The sequence below is a fragment of the Chrysoperla carnea genome, chromosome 5 (assembly GCF_905475395.1).
Source record: "Chrysoperla carnea chromosome 5, inChrCarn1.1, whole genome shotgun sequence".
Taxonomy (NCBI): Eukaryota; Metazoa; Arthropoda; class Insecta; order Neuroptera; family Chrysopidae; genus Chrysoperla; species Chrysoperla carnea.
In genome coordinates, this window is record NC_058341.1 from 44,057,697 (window position 1) to 44,075,404 (window position 17,708).

Sequence of the window (17,708 nt, forward strand, 5' to 3'; positions counted from 1 at the left end):
AATTGCAACCCTAAATCTAAAATTACCTTGGTGCTCGTACTACCTTAAAAATAAGTTTTTTAATAATCTTAAAGTGAGCCAATATAATCAATTATACAATCTATAAACGAATAACACTTACAAAATAATAATACCTCCCACCCCCCACCGAAAGGGCATGTATAAATTATTTAAACCCCTCCCCCCGAAAAGCATATGTAATTAATGAATGTCCCCTTATACTATTAAATTTTTTAAATTGGCTAATAATGAAGCTATTTTGCAATACTTGTATAGCTATTAAAAGCAAAGTGATATCCGTAAAAGCATGCAGGTGATGTTTAAAATTACTGAATATATTTATTATACAATAAAAACATTAAATTTTACCCAGCTGTTGTGCATTCCAAATGATTGCTTGGAAGTTGAAATAGAAGTACCTACCTATAATTTTTTACATGGAATTAGACACTTTGATAGTGTTATTTACCACATTTCATGAAACTAGACGAATTAAAGAGTATTAAACGACTAACACCAGTATAAAATTACCCAAAACCTACTATTTTTTAAATGACACTTACCTGAATCGATCTTTTATCAATAATAGGGAAATAGAAAATAAACTGGAGAATATGAATAAAAAATAAAATTTTAATTAATAATTGTTAGTAAAAAAAAATGTTACTTGGTTGAAGAAAAAATCGCTTTATGAAATTCGAACTTTTAAATACTGCTTGGAAAAGTAAACTCGAACGATTAAAAACTTATTTCCACTGTAAAAATGAAACAACCAACTGACAAGGAAAATAGATATTGTCTTTTTTTTAATCGAGATTCAATTTGCAACACCACGAACCTTAATATAAGGCATACCGTAATCTGTTCTGCATCGCAATGCACTTGTTTCTTTCTACACAAAAAAACATGTACAATGTACATGTTTCTTCTTACAGCTAACGAAAAAACTCTTTCGTATCCCGAAAACATTTTCTCTCAATATGTTTTTCAATGTGATGTTTAACTATATTAGTTAAGATTAGAAGAAAAAAAAAATTAGTAAAAAATTTTGTTAAAGTGTTAATTTGCATGCAGGTTTGTTGTAGTGCTATAGATTTATTATACCTAAAGTTATTTTTGTAAAAAAGTACATGTACTTTTAGTAATGGGTGTAAGACTATCGCAAGAATGTGTATTTCTTGTCGCCAGTTGGCGGGCTGCTCCCAGTTATCAATAGGGAATATTCATGTATTTTTTTAATATTTTTAATTCATTGCTTACATCGTTATAACAAAGTAAAAAATATAAATACTGCTTAAAAATGCTGTATTTAAGTGTAAAAAAATATTTAAAATACATTATAATTTTGAGATATTTAAACGGAGTATTTGGGTGCTCTCTGTTGATGACGTATAAATACGTGATCTGTTAATTGGTGACAGTTCAATGTATAATTTACACTTTAAAAAAATGAATTTACAATACAGAATTTACACTCATTATTAAGTTTTCTAATAAAAAGTCGTAGAATAGTATAATTTAATGAAATACCATATAAAATGTAAGTAATTAATATCATACAGTATGTCAACAAATTTGACAAGCCCGTACTATAATGTCACGTCCGTATAAAAATTTGAATTTCCGTTTTAGAAATTTTTAAATGCCCTCACTGAATTTGTACTTTTATTAATTACTAAAATAATGGTTTAGTTGAAATATCCAGTCATTAAAGTTACAGAAGAAAAATATTTGAACCAAATTTAAATTTCATGAATATTCCCTTTCTTAAGAAATAAAAAAAAATTAATTTAAAAAGTAGTAGTAAAAGTAGTAAAATTTTTAAGTTGTATTACTGTTAAATTTAATACATGAAGATTAACGAATGGACACGATTTCGCCATTCAAAGCATGTAAAACTTACTGTCCTCCCAGCTATTTTTTACGATATTAAAAAATTCTCTCGACATAATTGAAAAAAGGTAAAAGTTTTTTTTTAGAATAAAATTTAAAAAAAATATTAGATATAAATTTTCGTATTCGAGATATAAATGTTGACGTAAATTTGTCAAAATTAAGAACGTGGGCATAATTATCTCGCGTTTTAGACGGTCAAAATTTTACCATAGCTTTAGCATAGAAACTGCAAATACCACATGCAGGAAATACCTTAACTAAAGGAACCATGATATTTTGAATAAAATATTTTTAAAGTTATTAAATCTGACTCTCGTTACTGCGTTCCCACCTAAAAAGTGCATGTACTGAATTTACAAAAACAACAAACATCTAACAGACCTTTTCATTTCAATTACGATTCATTATTGTTTCGTCCACACAGTAATAAGTTGGAGAAGCACAGTAATAAGTCGCAAGATATTCTGATTATTATAAAGACATACGATATTTGTTATTCATTTCATCACATTAGTTTTTTAATAAACTGTACGAAAAAAATATGTATAATCACTTTTTAAAATGAAAAGGTCTATTAAATAAACTAAAAGCTAATGAATTGTATACCATTAGATTAATAAGTGTGTGTGATCCTTGTATAAAACTTAAACTTACCATATCTGGTTGCTTATATAAAATAAAACTTAACAATTGTATTATAATAAGTTCTATGACACTACTAACTAATAACTTAAGAACACTACATGCATTTTTTTATGTTAAACATCATGCAATTTACCATTTATTTGTACAGTATCAGTATGATTTTCATCTCTTTGCTGTCGTGCAAACGATAGAAATACTTGTTCCAATGTTGTCTCACTGATGGTATAATCTTCAATTAAACCATTATTCGATTTTAATCGTTCAATTGTATTAAATAAATGATACCAAGATGTTTGTGGATTTGTTACATGATAATGTAATAAACCTTCATGTTCATCTTTTAACTCACAAGTAAATTCCCTTTCAATACTTGTTTTTAAATTATTTAATTGTGTATCATTTACACCAGATCGTATTTTTAATTGAATTGTAAAACCTTGCCCAAAACGTTGTTTTAAATATTGTACAGTACCAATACATTGGAATTGACCATTTACCATAATTGCTAAACGATTACATAATGCTTCACATTCTTCCATACTATATTAAAAAAGAAAATTTCGTTAAAAAAATCTATTAAAAAAAATCTATTTATTAAAATTCTACACTCTGATCAGATAGACAACACAAATATTAAGGTTGTTATGAAGAAAATATTATTTAATGACAAACTTTCCAAAAATTGACAGTCAATTATTCGCATAATAAGGAAAATCTAGTCAAAATATGAAATCATTCCTGTTCTTGGTTTTCGTGAAAAATCATATTAAAGTTACTAGTTTAAGACGGGTTATTACATTGTATAATAAGGAAATGATCGTCAACACTAACTTGGTTCATAACTCAAGACCCAGAAATGACAACTTCACAAAAACTACCACAATATTTATTAAAGGATTACAAATAACTGTACCTACTTACAAAATATTCCTGTTTTTAGTTTTTGAGATAATTAACAAAAATTATCACGAATTGTATGGAATTTAATATAATTTACTTATGCTTGGCAACATTGCACATGTGTAGAAAATATGTCCTTGTATTGTCAAAAATTAATTTTATTAAATAATGATATAATTGTAATTTTTCTATTAATTTAAATATAAAATAACTCAGAAAAAAGAAATTAAAATAGTTAAATACTTTTTTGGGGTTAAAATGTCAATAAACTGATTGTAAAACGTTTACATTTCAGTGTTGTCAAAGTGACTTCTGCTCATCACTGCTATTCATTGGTTCGAGTTTCGTATCTTTGTACCAATGTGTTCGCAAGATATTCTGGTCAATTTTTTATTTTTTGAAACAAAAATGCGTTTCTCCAATGAGGAGGAAAAAGTCTTACCTATGTGATGTAAGAACAATTGATTGTTTATGTATTTTAGACAGTACATTCCATAAATTTCTTCGAGATATAGGATCAACGCCACTTGTTGGTTCATCCAAAAGTACAATTGGCGGTTCGGCTATTAATGCCATTGCAGTACTTAATTTCCGCTTATTTCCGCCAGAATAAGTACCACATAATCGATCTGCATAGTCCGTCAAACCTAAATATAAAATAACTATTTGTTTATCTATTAATACTGATATTTTATTTAATAGTTCATATTTTAATAGTTCAAAATACATTCAACACACCGAAAAATTATACATTTTATAATAAAAGTTAACGTTTCTTACATTTTATGAGAAAATATAAATTTTTTTATATTTTGTAAGAGGCTACTATATGCTCAACCGTGAATTTTTTAGAAGCACGGATGTTACAACAGTCCTAATTCAAAATAATATGTTCAAAATGGCTTGTTCCTATGAAACGCTGTCAAAAAACTATTGCCAAAAGATAATTACCTAAAAGTGCTAGCCATTTATTCACTTCTCCGTTAACTTGATTAGAAGGTATCCCTCTTAGTCGTGCAAATATTTGCAGCATTTCTCGGCCCGTTAATGATTCATTTATGGCATCGAATTGTGGACAATATCCTAGTTGCGCTACAAACTGAAAATCATTACGTCAAAATAAGCGGAAAACTTTTATCAAATAACGAAGAACATCATGTTATTAATCATTACCGAGTTTCTGTGTTCACTTAATTTATAATGATTTGCTAATGCGTCTCCTCTTGTTGGTATTTCATCACCGGTTAGCATTCTAAATGTAGTGGTTTTACCAGCGCCATTAACTCCTAATAAACCGAAACATTCACCACTATGAACGCCAAAACTAATTCCACGAACGGCTGGATGTTTACGATATCGCCTTTCTAATCCATGTACCAATAAATTATCCTCCTCAGCGTCACCTAATCAAATAAAACCAAAGATATTACTAATATATAGGTAGAAGGATATTTGATAATTGTATCCATCAAACAATTAATACTGTTTTCCTGAAATTTGCAAAAATTGTTTATAAGGTAAACACTAATGGTACAAGTAGGTATAGACAGCTTTTAACGTCCATTTATATATTAAATACGTTTATTCAACGCAATAAAATCTAATAATAAGACACATCGACAATCCAGCTAAGAAAGACTCTATAGACTTAGAATGTTATACAGATTACTTTATAGACTAACAATGTTATAGAGATGTAATGTTTCGCCATAATTATGGTTGTTATTTATGTGATTTTTATAGTAATTACTTACGATTAAAAAAATTAGGTTGTGTATATATTATTTTTGGTTTGTTTTGGTAACCAAAAATTTTTTGTAATATCAAATAAAATGCCTTTGAATAAATATTGCTAAACATGTCAACGCATCCTATCGTTCTAAAATCTTTTTATTCAATGAAAATGATCAGCTGTGTGCCCTGATAAAAGGTTGAGATCTTGAAAATATTCTCGGATAATCACTCGAATTGGTTAATAAATATTTATTAATTCTACTTCTCCCCTTTATTTGTTCACAATTAATGCAAGAAAATCGACATTTTAACCATTTCTTCCAGTTGAAAAACTTACCTGCAGAATGTAAATTTAAATAATTATTAACGCGATCTGATTCTCTTTCTACGTCACTATCTCGTCGTCCATTTAAAATGGATGAGCTTCCCCAAAGACGCTTCAGGAAAATTTCTTTTATACGAGAAAATACGTTATAATCAATTAACATTAAAATCCCGAAATAAAATACAACATCTACTGCCAACATTAACATTAAATTCCATATTCCATTATCTCCATGTAAATAAGAAATTCGATCTAGACATCGTTCTGAGGCTGTACAATTTAACGCTAAAAATTATTTTCAGATAAAGTCAATTTTTAATAATTATATTTGTTTGGATATAATCTAAGCGAAATGAAATATGTTATGCATCTGCTTTAATCTATTTCGACTTAAATTTACTCTGGTGTCTACTTACTGCAACAAACATCTTTTGGTGTTGTTTGACAAATAAGTTCACGCAATTTCGGTGATCGTAGTCTGCATTTATTATTATCTAAAGCAGTCTGTGAAAATTTTAATAGTCCAAGAGAAAATGCATAGTGTGGAATTAAAGAAAACAAATATTGTAAGAAATTTCCCAAGTTTTTCCATTCATCTGCTTTAGTCATTGCATAAGTTACAGTTGTTACAATAAGTCCTTAAAAAAAAATTGATTATTATAGAAAAAAATTTAGTAAAATTTATTTTTATTTAATTATTAGCTAATGCCGAGAAAATTGTGACTTTAAGGCTGTTGTCTCGCTATGGAAATAGTGTCAAAAAATTATAAATTTTGTTGTACTTATTAAGGGATATTATAATACAATTATCATAAAAGTCGACTGGCCGCCTCTAAATCGAGATAAACTTAATTAAAGTTCGGTTCATTAACATGGACAGCTTCATTAAAAGGTAATATTACGAGATATAGTTTGTTTCTTTCTAGAATCTAAGATAGTTTACACATTAATTCATATTTTATTCAAAATAAAGCAGATAAATATTTTGGATGAAGTTTTTTTCCAGACAAGAGAACAACCGTTTCTATTATAAAAAAAAAAAGGCTTGAAATATGTTTGAAGAATCGCTCGGTTACATTTGTCTACTTTTTCGAGTGCTAGATCGATTATTTGACTCGTACAAACATAACATAATTATTAGAGCAAAGCTTACACAAACATTGAAATAAAACATAAATAAAGTACTCACCAATAATAATACTGCTAATTAATAAAAATGAAAATGCTCCTGGCACTGTTTCACGGAAGAAACTTACAAAATAACTGTATAAAATACTACTCAATCCATACAATATTAAAATACTGAACAATGTAGCTAATTCATAACTTCCGTTAAATGTACTAGTCGAATCAAATAATCCAATTACGAAAAAGACAACAATGAATGTTACAATAAAGTATAAAAGAAAATCCCAAAGATATGATGAAAACCAGTATGTGTAAGGTTTTAATCCAGTCATCAATTGTAATTGTTTAGCTTTGGACACTCTTTCAACTAATGGAAAATTAATAAAACCGCCAACCAAAAACAAATAACCTATGGAAAAAATAACAAAAAGTTATACAGTTTAAATATTAATTTTATTCTTGGTGTACTTTTTGTTCCTTTTTTGACTAACGGATTTGTGATTTATTTAAAAATACCGTTTTACAGACGATGTACGATCTCTCAAGTTCGTTCATAATATAAAACTTCACAGTGAACTTCGTGATCAGTAGTGATTGTGTCGAGTGCCATTGGCTCGCCATCCCTATAAATGGTCCTACACCCTACAAATTGCAGAAAATAATACTTGACATATTTACCTAAAGGCATTATGATGAACCATAACATTATAATTTGTACATTGGTCATAATTTGTTGAACCTCCATTGACGATGCAGTTTTTTTCTCTAATGGATGATTAATTGTTGTTATGGAATAATCTTTACCACTTAAAAATTTTAAAAGTGAATTTGTAATCATATTAAAACTAATGGGTAAACCATGGAAAGCAATTGTTGAATACATTGCATTTAATTGCACATAATTTGATCCATTCGAAAATTTAGATTGATTAAATTCTGCACCCACAATAATCATTTCACGAAACTGAGCAATGTTTTTTATACCAACATCCACTATTTCTGTAAAATACAATAACATTTTAGTTAAATAATTTTATCATTGATATTATTCACCTACCTAGGAAGATTAAAATTTAATTTATAAATAACAATAAAATAAATTAGCCTGAACCGTACGAAATTGCGCTGTGCGGTATCCGTAGCTAACCCATGGCCGTTGTTTAAATTAGTATAAGGATAACATGTTTTAAAAATAGTTCAATTTGAAATATATTCTTCTAATAAATCTCTTTGTTTTGTTTCGTCTATTAAAACTTACACTTAATTTTGTTACTCTTTGTTTGATGATGGCGGATTTGAAATTTTAAATCTCAAATTTAAAAGAAGCGGTATATTTTTAGACCGTGAGTTTATTTTTCGTCATTAGCCAGCATGATAAGCTTTAAAATGATGGGTAAATCATGGAATTTGATAAAGGAATAAGGAAGATATCGCCATCTATCAGAAAAACAAGCTAGAGAAATTAAAATAAAAGATGTGATAAAATTATCCTACAACACAAAAAAAGATTTTATTAATTCTGATTCAGAACTGATAAGAGGAGAACACATCCTTTTTCATTAACATGATATCCCGCTTTTCCTTTAAATTGCACATTGCCCGAGTTTTTAGATTTTCGTAGAGCTCAAGATGTTTTATTTATTGAACTAATAAGACTGATTTGGAAAAATCGTCTTAAATTGTTTACGGTATCTTAATTTCTAAGCGAGAAGTATATTAACACATACCTTGATTTACATTTTTGACAGGTTTTGGAATGGCATTTGGTGCTGATTGTATTATATTACCATACGTTTGACTAATTTTTCCAAGATCGGTGTTTCCTGGTAAAGATTTATAATACACAAGTGATTCACCAAATTTGGAGAAATCCATTGTTAAAGGAGGATCATCCGATGAATTGTTATTAAGACTTTTTACACCCAACGTAATCGTTGCAAATGTCATAAGGATGGGGATTATACACTAAAATAATTTATATAAAAATAATATTAATAATATAAATTTACAGTTTAATTTTTATAACTTACAAGTAACGGAAATAATATATATTTTCTTTTTGTAAAAATATATTTTTTAGTTAATAATGCTGCAAACCGATTGAATTCTAAAAGTAAACCCTCTTTTTCTTTTAGTACAATAAGTCCTAAAAAAGAAAAAAATTTATTAATTGGATGTTTTGTGCTATTTAGAAAAAAATTGTGAAGATTTCTTTTAGAACCAAACACAAAAAAAACTAGAAAAATTAAAAATAATTCCTAGAATTGCTGCCAATTTTTAGGAATGTTTGGGGGAGGTATGTTAAGCAGCCTCATTTTTTAAAATAAATTTACTATAAACAAACTGATTTAATAAAATTTAATGAGTATCTTTGTTGTGGAATACTGGGGGCTCAAAAACTCTTGAGACGGTCAAACTTCCACGACTCAGGCAAAGATCATCTTTGAAATTTTAAATTATAATTTTAATTTGTTATTATATATTCGGATTCTCCACTCACAAAAAAGTTAGTTATAAAAGTAAAAAAAAATTTCCCGCTATTCACAAATTTCACGCACGTAAGATAATAATAAAATCGCAAACAAAAATTTCGTTATTTGTGGATAAATTAATCTTTGAGGACAGCTTTCAATTTTCAAATGGAGTAATTGGTAATTAAATTAGGTTTTAGAAGTGGCTAAATTATAGATTAAAATAACAATAATCAAAAGAATATCTTCCATAAAACAATACGCACTTTCTTCGCTGCCATCTACATAATCTTCGCCAACATTTGGTTTTTTAAGTGAATCTGTTTGTTCTTCAAGAACAATTTCTCCAACCCTAAAAAAATAAAATCAAGTGAGATTTATTAAAGTTGATTCATTTTATTAATTTTTAATATAAAAATAAAATGAATTAAAATAACAACCTTAAAAATACTTCTTCCAATGTAGTAACTGATAATCCAATGCCACTAATATGTAATTCTGATTTTGCTGATTCGAGAGACTGGAACAATTCTGGAAATTTATTATTGGAATTTGTTGGTAACGTGAAGGTTAATAATCCAGCAGTATTATGTTTTAATCGGCCATTTGGTATGTGCTGATTTACCACGTTAACTACTTTATCAACTTCAGTATTTTCATCTGCTTTTATTAGTGATAATTGATATCCAGCACCTATAAAAATAATTAAAAATATGAAATAAGAGGTTTAAATAGTTTGCGCACACAAATAAATGCGCACACAAGCTTCTAGGAAAGTTGAAATTATAGAAAATAATTTTCGATTACCATATTGTTTTTTCAAAAACATTGATGTTCCGAAACATTGCAGTTTTCCATGATCCATGATTGCAATACGATCACCCAATACATCAGCTTCTTCCATAAAATGTGTTGTAATCATAATTACTTTATCTGGACCTCTCATGCGCTATTTAGTGAAATAAACTTTTAGTATTGAATAAGTAATTTTAAAGTATTCATGAAAATAAGAATAAAAGAGGAAGAAACAACGCACATAATAAAATATAACATGAGAATGGTTTACTAAATGTGACTACATTTTCTTATTTTACATGCAACTGGTCTTGATTCGAAAAACAGACCTCTCTGAATATCAGATTGAAATAGTTCTTCCCCTTAGGATCATACTTCCACGATTAGGAGTTAATAGCTGTGTTCGATTATGAGTCGCCAAAAAAATTTGACGACACATATCAAATACATCTATTTAGTAACATAATTTACCAATAATAAATCCCAAACTTCACGGCGTGCTTCTGGATCCATTCCAGACGTAGGTTCGTCTAACATTAAAACTTGGGCATCTCCAATTAGAGCGATTCCTAATGACAATTTACGCTTCATACCGCCAGATAAAGTATCAACATTATTATTCGCTTTAGGTAAATTTAAAGTAGTCAATAAATTTTCAGCATCAATTTTTGCATCAGATGGTGATTTTCCCTTTAACTAAAAATTATATAGAATAAAAAAATAATCAAAAAATAGAGATTGATAACTTACTCTGGCAAAGAATATTAAATGTTCGAGCACTGTCAAGTCAGTAAACAGCATATTATGTTGTGGACATAGTCCAAGAAGATCTCTAACTTGATTTAATTGAGTCCTTATATTGTAATCGTGGATATAAATTTCACCGCTTGTTGGAGCAAACATACCTTAAAAAAACAAGTGATTTAATACCGTAGTTATAATTTCTTATCTTTTATAGTTATATTATGATAAAACCCATGGACCGTTTTTCAATTCTCGAACTTAAAGTTACTATTTAGCTCCAAACTATTCACGGAACGTCAAGCAGACGATGTTTCTGAATGAATATAAAAGTTCTTTTTATTTATTTTTTTTTTTTTTTTAAATCAAATGAGTTATTATAATTTTATTAACAAGTTTGTAATGGTATAAACCAAATTTTTATGTAATTGTTCCTGATCTCTACACCGAGCTGAAAACAGAGCACTAATAGTTCGAGGTTTAGGCTTTTGGGAACTAGAGTAATGAAAGTAAAAAAAAAACTTGAGGGACCCAGGTTTTCTATTCCTTTAAAAGCTAAAGAACTTTCAAGTTACCAAGAGTAATTTGGAGTGAGCGTTTTCTTCCAGGGAAAACTTGATAAGGTTGAGAATTGGAGCGAGCTTTATTCTTATTGGAAAATATGTGCACGACAGGGACAGTCTAAGAAATTGTGAAACCGATAAGTTTGCTAGAAATGGCATAATGCTGCTGGACACAAGCATCAATAGGCATCCGGAAGTTCCGTTTGCGAAGTGCAAGCTAATGGCTAATCTTAGATCTAAGTAAAATCGTAGCAATCGTAGGCGTTCCGAAGATCTTATACCGCTTCCAAGGACCTCTATTAGCAAAATTAAGACGGCTATTACAGGACACTGACTAGGTGGTAGGCGCTCTGAACATCTAGGCCTGACAGTGGTTCGCGGTTGTTACACGAGCTGTCACAGTGGGGGGAGGGGTGGTAAAGAAACGATGTCTCATTTTCTCTGTCAATATCCAGCTCTTACCATAAGGACATGAATTCCTTTGAACCAGCCTTTCCTTGACGACGTCTTCGATTTGTCCGTCGACGTGAAAGCACTCCTGCTATTTCAGCTACAAATGGTTCATGGAGTAGTGAGAAGGGATTAGCCCATTCTTTTTCGGTATCACATCGGATCCTATGGTCTAAGTGTGTCCCACTCCAGGACAACCACTTTAACCTAACCTAATCTATGTACATGACGGTTTTTTAAATAAAATTTTATTTTTCAGCACTTTTGTAACAGACTTTTTTTCAAATTAATCATCATTTTCTAGACAGTTGGAAAAAATTTTTTTAAACATTGTTTCGATATTTGCCACGGATGTAGTACAAAAATAAAATCAAGAATAATTAAAGACAAACCAGTTAAAATAGACATTGTAGTTGTTTTTCCAGCACCATTGTGTCCAAGTAAAGCTGTTATTTCTCCATTGTAAATATCAACGGACAAGCCATCAACAGCTTTCAAATTTCCATAAGTTTTGCGTAAATTTTTTATTGTAATACCAGCTTTTAAATGTTTTGGTGGCTCTTCATAATTTCTTTGATTTATGCTTCCACCATTTAAATATAGCTCAGAATCCTCGACTTTTGTTGGAATCCAAAATGATTTCTTGATAAATATGAATTGTTATTAATAATTGAATAAATACAAAAATTAATATGACTTACCATAAACGGGAAATACCAAGGTCTTGCTAATCCATATTGTCCAGGTCTTATATTATCTACGTACCAAGTTAATAAAGAATAAAAGGCAATATCAAATATTAACATTAGATAAACAAATCCCATCGACAGGTCGTTTGAGTTTCCTGATGCAATTTCAAAAATATTACCCATTTTCAAACCAACATCTAGGAAACAAATTTATGAAATACAACTGAATATACAAAATGTTTACTTATTCACTCTCATTCATACTCTAATAAAAAAAAATAAAGTCAAACTTCGAATCTCAGCACAAATAGCCTTCGAATTTCGAGTTAAAAAAAATAAAATGGAAATTTCAACTTACAGATGTTTCGCTTATAGATCAATTATTTTTTAACTAACCTCGAACTTCAAATGTAGCTATCGATTGGTATCCGTACAAAACGCAAATATTTGGAAAAAGTGCAAACAGTAATTTCATTGCAAAGGATAATTTTGGATCACTTGTAAAAGGTTCAACAGCGAAATATGTATTAATCCATATGATCATAGCAATACTCATTGCAATTGTTGCTAAAAAATGGAATGAGACATAAAAAAAACTTGATTCTTAATTTATTGAAAAATAAATCCACTTACGTCGGCTAAACCATGTGCTTACAAAGAAAAAGAAGCATACGCTGGCAACAACGTATAAAACGAGGAACAACCATAGAAGAAATCCATTACATAATGGAATAATTGGATCGTTACCAGCTTCCCATGGAACTTTCAGTAGTAAGACAATAATCGTTATAGAAAATATATTCACAACTAAAGAATGAATTAACCATCCTAACCATAACATCCATGGTTGTAGGCCCATTAATTTCATTAATTCCTAAATTAATGGAATCAAATGTTATCAAAAAATGGATCTCGTTGCAAAAAAACGAAAAGTAAATTTTATTATCAAAAACAGTAATTTTAGTAATATTTCGGAATGCAACTGATAATATTGTTGGGTAGTTCCAGATTCGGATATAAAACCCCAAAAAACAAAAGGAAATGCATTGTGTGGCAGGTGGTCTACCTAAATAATAAAAAATGGACAAATCATTTACGAGAGAAAAATTTTTGGAAACCACAGGACTATAGAACTTTTTTTTTATTTAAAAAAAAAATTTTCGATAAAAGCCCGTCTAAATTTTACAAATATTCAGTGAGACTTTAAAATAAAATGCAAACTGTTGGCGTAAAAAATGTACTATTGATTGATAAAAAAATTAAGCCTATAATTTTTTTGCTTTACCTTTATTCCAGTTTGTTTTTCTTCAACTACTCTTTTCAATAATGAAGGGCATAAAAATAAAAAGCTTATAACTGTTAATACTGGTAAAACAATATTATATATTTCTGTGAAACCCATGTCATTCATGTATGGTGGATACGGAAAACGTTGTAACAGTATCTAAAAATTGAAGAAAAAAAAATTATTTGAGGTAGTTTGTTACCCAAATCACTTAAACTTGACATTTTTTTATATTCCTTCAAAAGATTATACTTAAATGCCTTCATGGAAAAAAAGTAACTTTTTAACCGTACCGTTTAAGAGCTACAATTAAAATTATGTAAAATTACATGGGCTCTTATAAGTGTCTCTGTTCGATAACTCCAGAAATCGAGCTTTCGTTATGACTGTTGTCATTAAAAAATATTTCCAGAAGAAAAAAGATAAATACCTATATTCTAAATAGATAAATAATAAACTTTTTTTTCACTTTTTTAATTGGAGACTTTCTCTAATATTACCCGTAACGAATTCAAACAACATTAGAGAAAATTTTAAACATTTATTCGAAAATGAAATTTCAAAATTGTACTTACCTCATACGCGAACTTCGGCTTTTTCGTTGTTTTTGCAATAAAACATTCATCAATGGCTGATTGTAATGTTACAAATCCCGAATGAAAATATGTTGCTAAAAGTAATTAATTATATTATTATGTGAACTATTTGTATTAACCTTTTTTTTTACCATCTGAATTCATTGGTCCTGGATGTTGAAAGCTTGGAAACATAAGTTCAGTTTCCCAACGACTTGCTGTACGTATAGAATATTTTAAATTTTTTGGTATTTTCAGATTTGTCTTATCATCGAAAATAATTACTATAACATTTTCATCTGGATTGTCTATACTATATTGGGTATAATTGTATAAAAGAGCCTCTTCATCCATATATGCATGAAGTTCTGCAAAAAAAATTCCTACTATGTACTCATAGTTTATGAAAAATAGTTTTTCTTTTATGGTAGTTGTTAGTGTTCGTAAAAAATCAGTGGGATATGTCACTGTTTATAAGGACTTCGCAAGTCATGTAAGAATTTGTGCTAAACTAAATGATAGTATATTCACACTATAAAGCAAAATCTAGGTAGAGTCCTCTAGTTTGCTCTTTTCAATAGCTCTAAAAGAAAATCTACAAGGAAAACCCACCCAACTGTTCAATACATATTAACCGACAATTTAGAAATGAGTGAGCTATGTACAATATGAGTACATTCATATTGTAACAAAAACTTGGTTTCAATCAAATATTTAATTTTATCCATGCATTGGATTATGACAGGAATCGAAAACACGCGTGCCATTGATGGCATGCGACACAATATTTTTGGCACACCAACGATCACAAAGTTCTCGATGAAGTATTATAGTACGAACTAACGCAAGTGATCCTACATCGTTTGTAAAACGCCGTTTTGAAACAAATCACAAATCCGTAGTCAAAAAAGCAAACCAGAGCAAAAGAAATTAATTGCAAGAGCAATTAAAGGCAGAAATAAACGTCTATGATTAAACATGTTTGCTGACGTCACTGACATTACAATTTGACATATACTTGGAAAAATATAAATTGTAGGTACACGAAAATATCAATATGCAGTTGGCCGCCAAATTAGCAACGAGTAACATACACAATAAGAGTAATTACGATTAGCTAATTAGTACTGATGATGACTACTTGGTAGTCGAAATATGTATTTTTAGAAAATTTACTTCGAATTATCCTAGAGTTCTCATTTATTAGCTTTGATAATATTTATATATGCTACAGTTCCCCTATCTTATCGGAGGGTATTTTAATTTTCATATATAATCAATGAATATACCCAATTTAATTTTATAATTCTTCCTTCCGTCATACATTTTTGATGTAATATTGACGCGTTTTCATTCAGTTAACGCATCTTCAGCGATTTTTAGCTCTCTATCTCCCTGGGAAGTATTTTAATTTTCAAATATAGATATTTTAAATCGGATACAAAGACAGGCAGACATGCAGATATATGAAGCAAGTTAAATAAAAACTTATGAAATTAGAATTTTCCAAAACGGAAAGTTCCACACATTCATTATTACGATGTAATGAAATTTGGGTAGTTTATTTTCCTCTAAACTTGAATAAATCATTCAAGAGTAAAATACTTTCTAACAATGAAGAAATGGAGTCCTTGGTTAATCACCAGTTTCGGGAGCGCGATTGGAGATTTAAATAGAAAATACATAGAAATTTCTTTTTTCATATTTTCTTTGGCCGAATATTTCTGTAACTATTTTCGTCATAAGTGGAGATGTGAAATAAATATAAATGAAAAACTTACTGGTTGCAGGTAATGCAATTTTTTTCCGAACATCATTCATTAACTTCCCATAAAAGGGTTTAATGTTTGTATAAAAAATATTTGTATCAGCAGTTATCTCTTCAGTTAGACTATCAATATTTTTTGGAGGAAAAGTAGTGGTTTCATTTATATAAATTCTATTTATATCACCTATGTTGCCTCGAATATATGCCATTAATATAAATAGCAAAATTGGTATAATTATTTCCAAACATGTTAATACCCAATGTCGTTTACGTATTATGAAGTTTTTCCATATAATTAAGCGAAATTTTCTGATTATATTAGAGTCCATTGCGTTTATTCTGAAAAAAAAAATTAAATTTTAAAAATTGTTTTATTGAGGATTTAAAAAGTTGATTAAATGTTTGTAAACATCAATTTTTAAGATAATATTTAACCTGATTTGAAATAATTATACAAAAAATTCACCACGCAGCCCACGCTGCGTAGTCTTAGCGAATTTGTATAGATGAAATAGAAAGTACAACAATATTAATAATACTACATCGCATAGTAAAACTCTTCAAATATCTAACTAAGTTATATGAAAATAACGGTGAACATAAATAATCATATACATATGTTAAATTATAAAATAAAAGCGGGTGGTACACAGCGTCATTCAAAAAGCGGGGATAACTTTTTTCTCGCGCGATTGATGACAAAGCCCTTGCAAAGTATTTTCAAAAGTCTTTGCAATACCTGTGGTTTAGTGCCATACAAATTTTAAGAATATTATTTTAATTCGTGGCCTGGTGTTTATTAGAGAAATAGTACATGGAAAAATAAGATATTTTAAATTAGAAATACCATGACTGGTTATTTAACAGAATAGCGAATGTCAAATAGTTACTCATTCTCTCTTCTCATAGCAACCTCTGGGTTAATCTACAAAGCCATCATACTGGGTCTCAGGTATTTGGCAGCTCACATTTAGGTCATACATATTTCCTATAACTTTGGGGGAGGTGGTAAGAGACTACCAGTACCACTCGGAGGGTTGGAAATCATATGGAAAAGTATGGTTCTGATACGATCTACAACATATGTCAATGCCAGGTTTTTGGCAGCTGAGGACCTTTAGGTTAGGTTGTATTGGCTATCCACGAAGGACATACTTAGGCCATTGAGCCCATTGTGATACCATATATGTGTTTTACCACCTTTGCGCTAATAACTTTAGCTACTCAATTATTTTGAGAGGCCGAGTACACCTCCTTCATACATATATCATGCACTATACCAGCCCATCCCAACTATTAATTTACACATATTAAATGCTTTTTCCTGAATGACTGATTGATGGACTGACCGACTGACTGGCGGATCAACGCATAGCCCAAACCGCTGGTCGTAGAGATGTGAAATTTAGAGAATGTGTTCTTTGTATGACGTAGGCATCCGATAAGAAGGTATATGGGATGAAATTTTATATGAAAATTCGACATTTTTGAGTCGACTACTTAACCGATTTAAAAAATTCTTTCACCAATAGAATGCTACATTGTCAACAAGTAACATAGGCTGCATTTTACTTTATAAAAATTAGGGTTCCGCCCCAAAAATTAAAACGCATTAAATATGCGAACAAAAAGGGAAAGGAAGAGAAGGCTTTAACGCGGTAGTCTTTGTTTTTAAAGTTTAAATTGTCCAGTGACGTTTGAAATTGCAGCTACAACGTTTCAAACAAAGAATTATTTGGTTTT

The 17,708-nt window shown here is 29.4% G+C and overlaps 1 protein-coding gene across 1 annotated transcript; it reads right to left on the reverse strand.

Annotated features, from left to right (window-relative positions):
* Nucleotides 1-677: 677 nt before the first annotated feature.
* Nucleotides 678-16,428, reverse strand: LOC123300947 (phospholipid-transporting ATPase ABCA1-like). The gene is made up of 25 exons (XM_044883627.1): nt 16,401-16,428; nt 15,979-16,304; nt 14,350-14,565; nt 14,198-14,292; nt 13,623-13,781; nt 12,971-13,211; nt 12,734-12,904; nt 12,350-12,534; nt 12,041-12,290; nt 10,645-10,799; nt 10,366-10,590; nt 9,907-10,048; nt 9,540-9,792; nt 9,366-9,451; nt 8,659-8,774; nt 8,356-8,593; nt 7,307-7,627; nt 6,690-7,037; nt 5,917-6,138; nt 5,513-5,785; nt 4,615-4,844; nt 4,393-4,540; nt 3,884-4,088; nt 2,675-3,081; nt 678-1,003 (listed from the first exon to the last, which is right to left on the reverse strand). The coding sequence occupies exons 2-25, from the start codon at nt 16,292-16,294 to the stop codon at nt 936-938; spliced, it is 5,070 nt and encodes a 1,689-aa protein (XP_044739562.1). The 5' UTR covers nt 16,295-16,304; nt 16,401-16,428; the 3' UTR covers nt 678-935.
* Nucleotides 16,429-17,708: the final 1,280 nt, after the last annotated feature.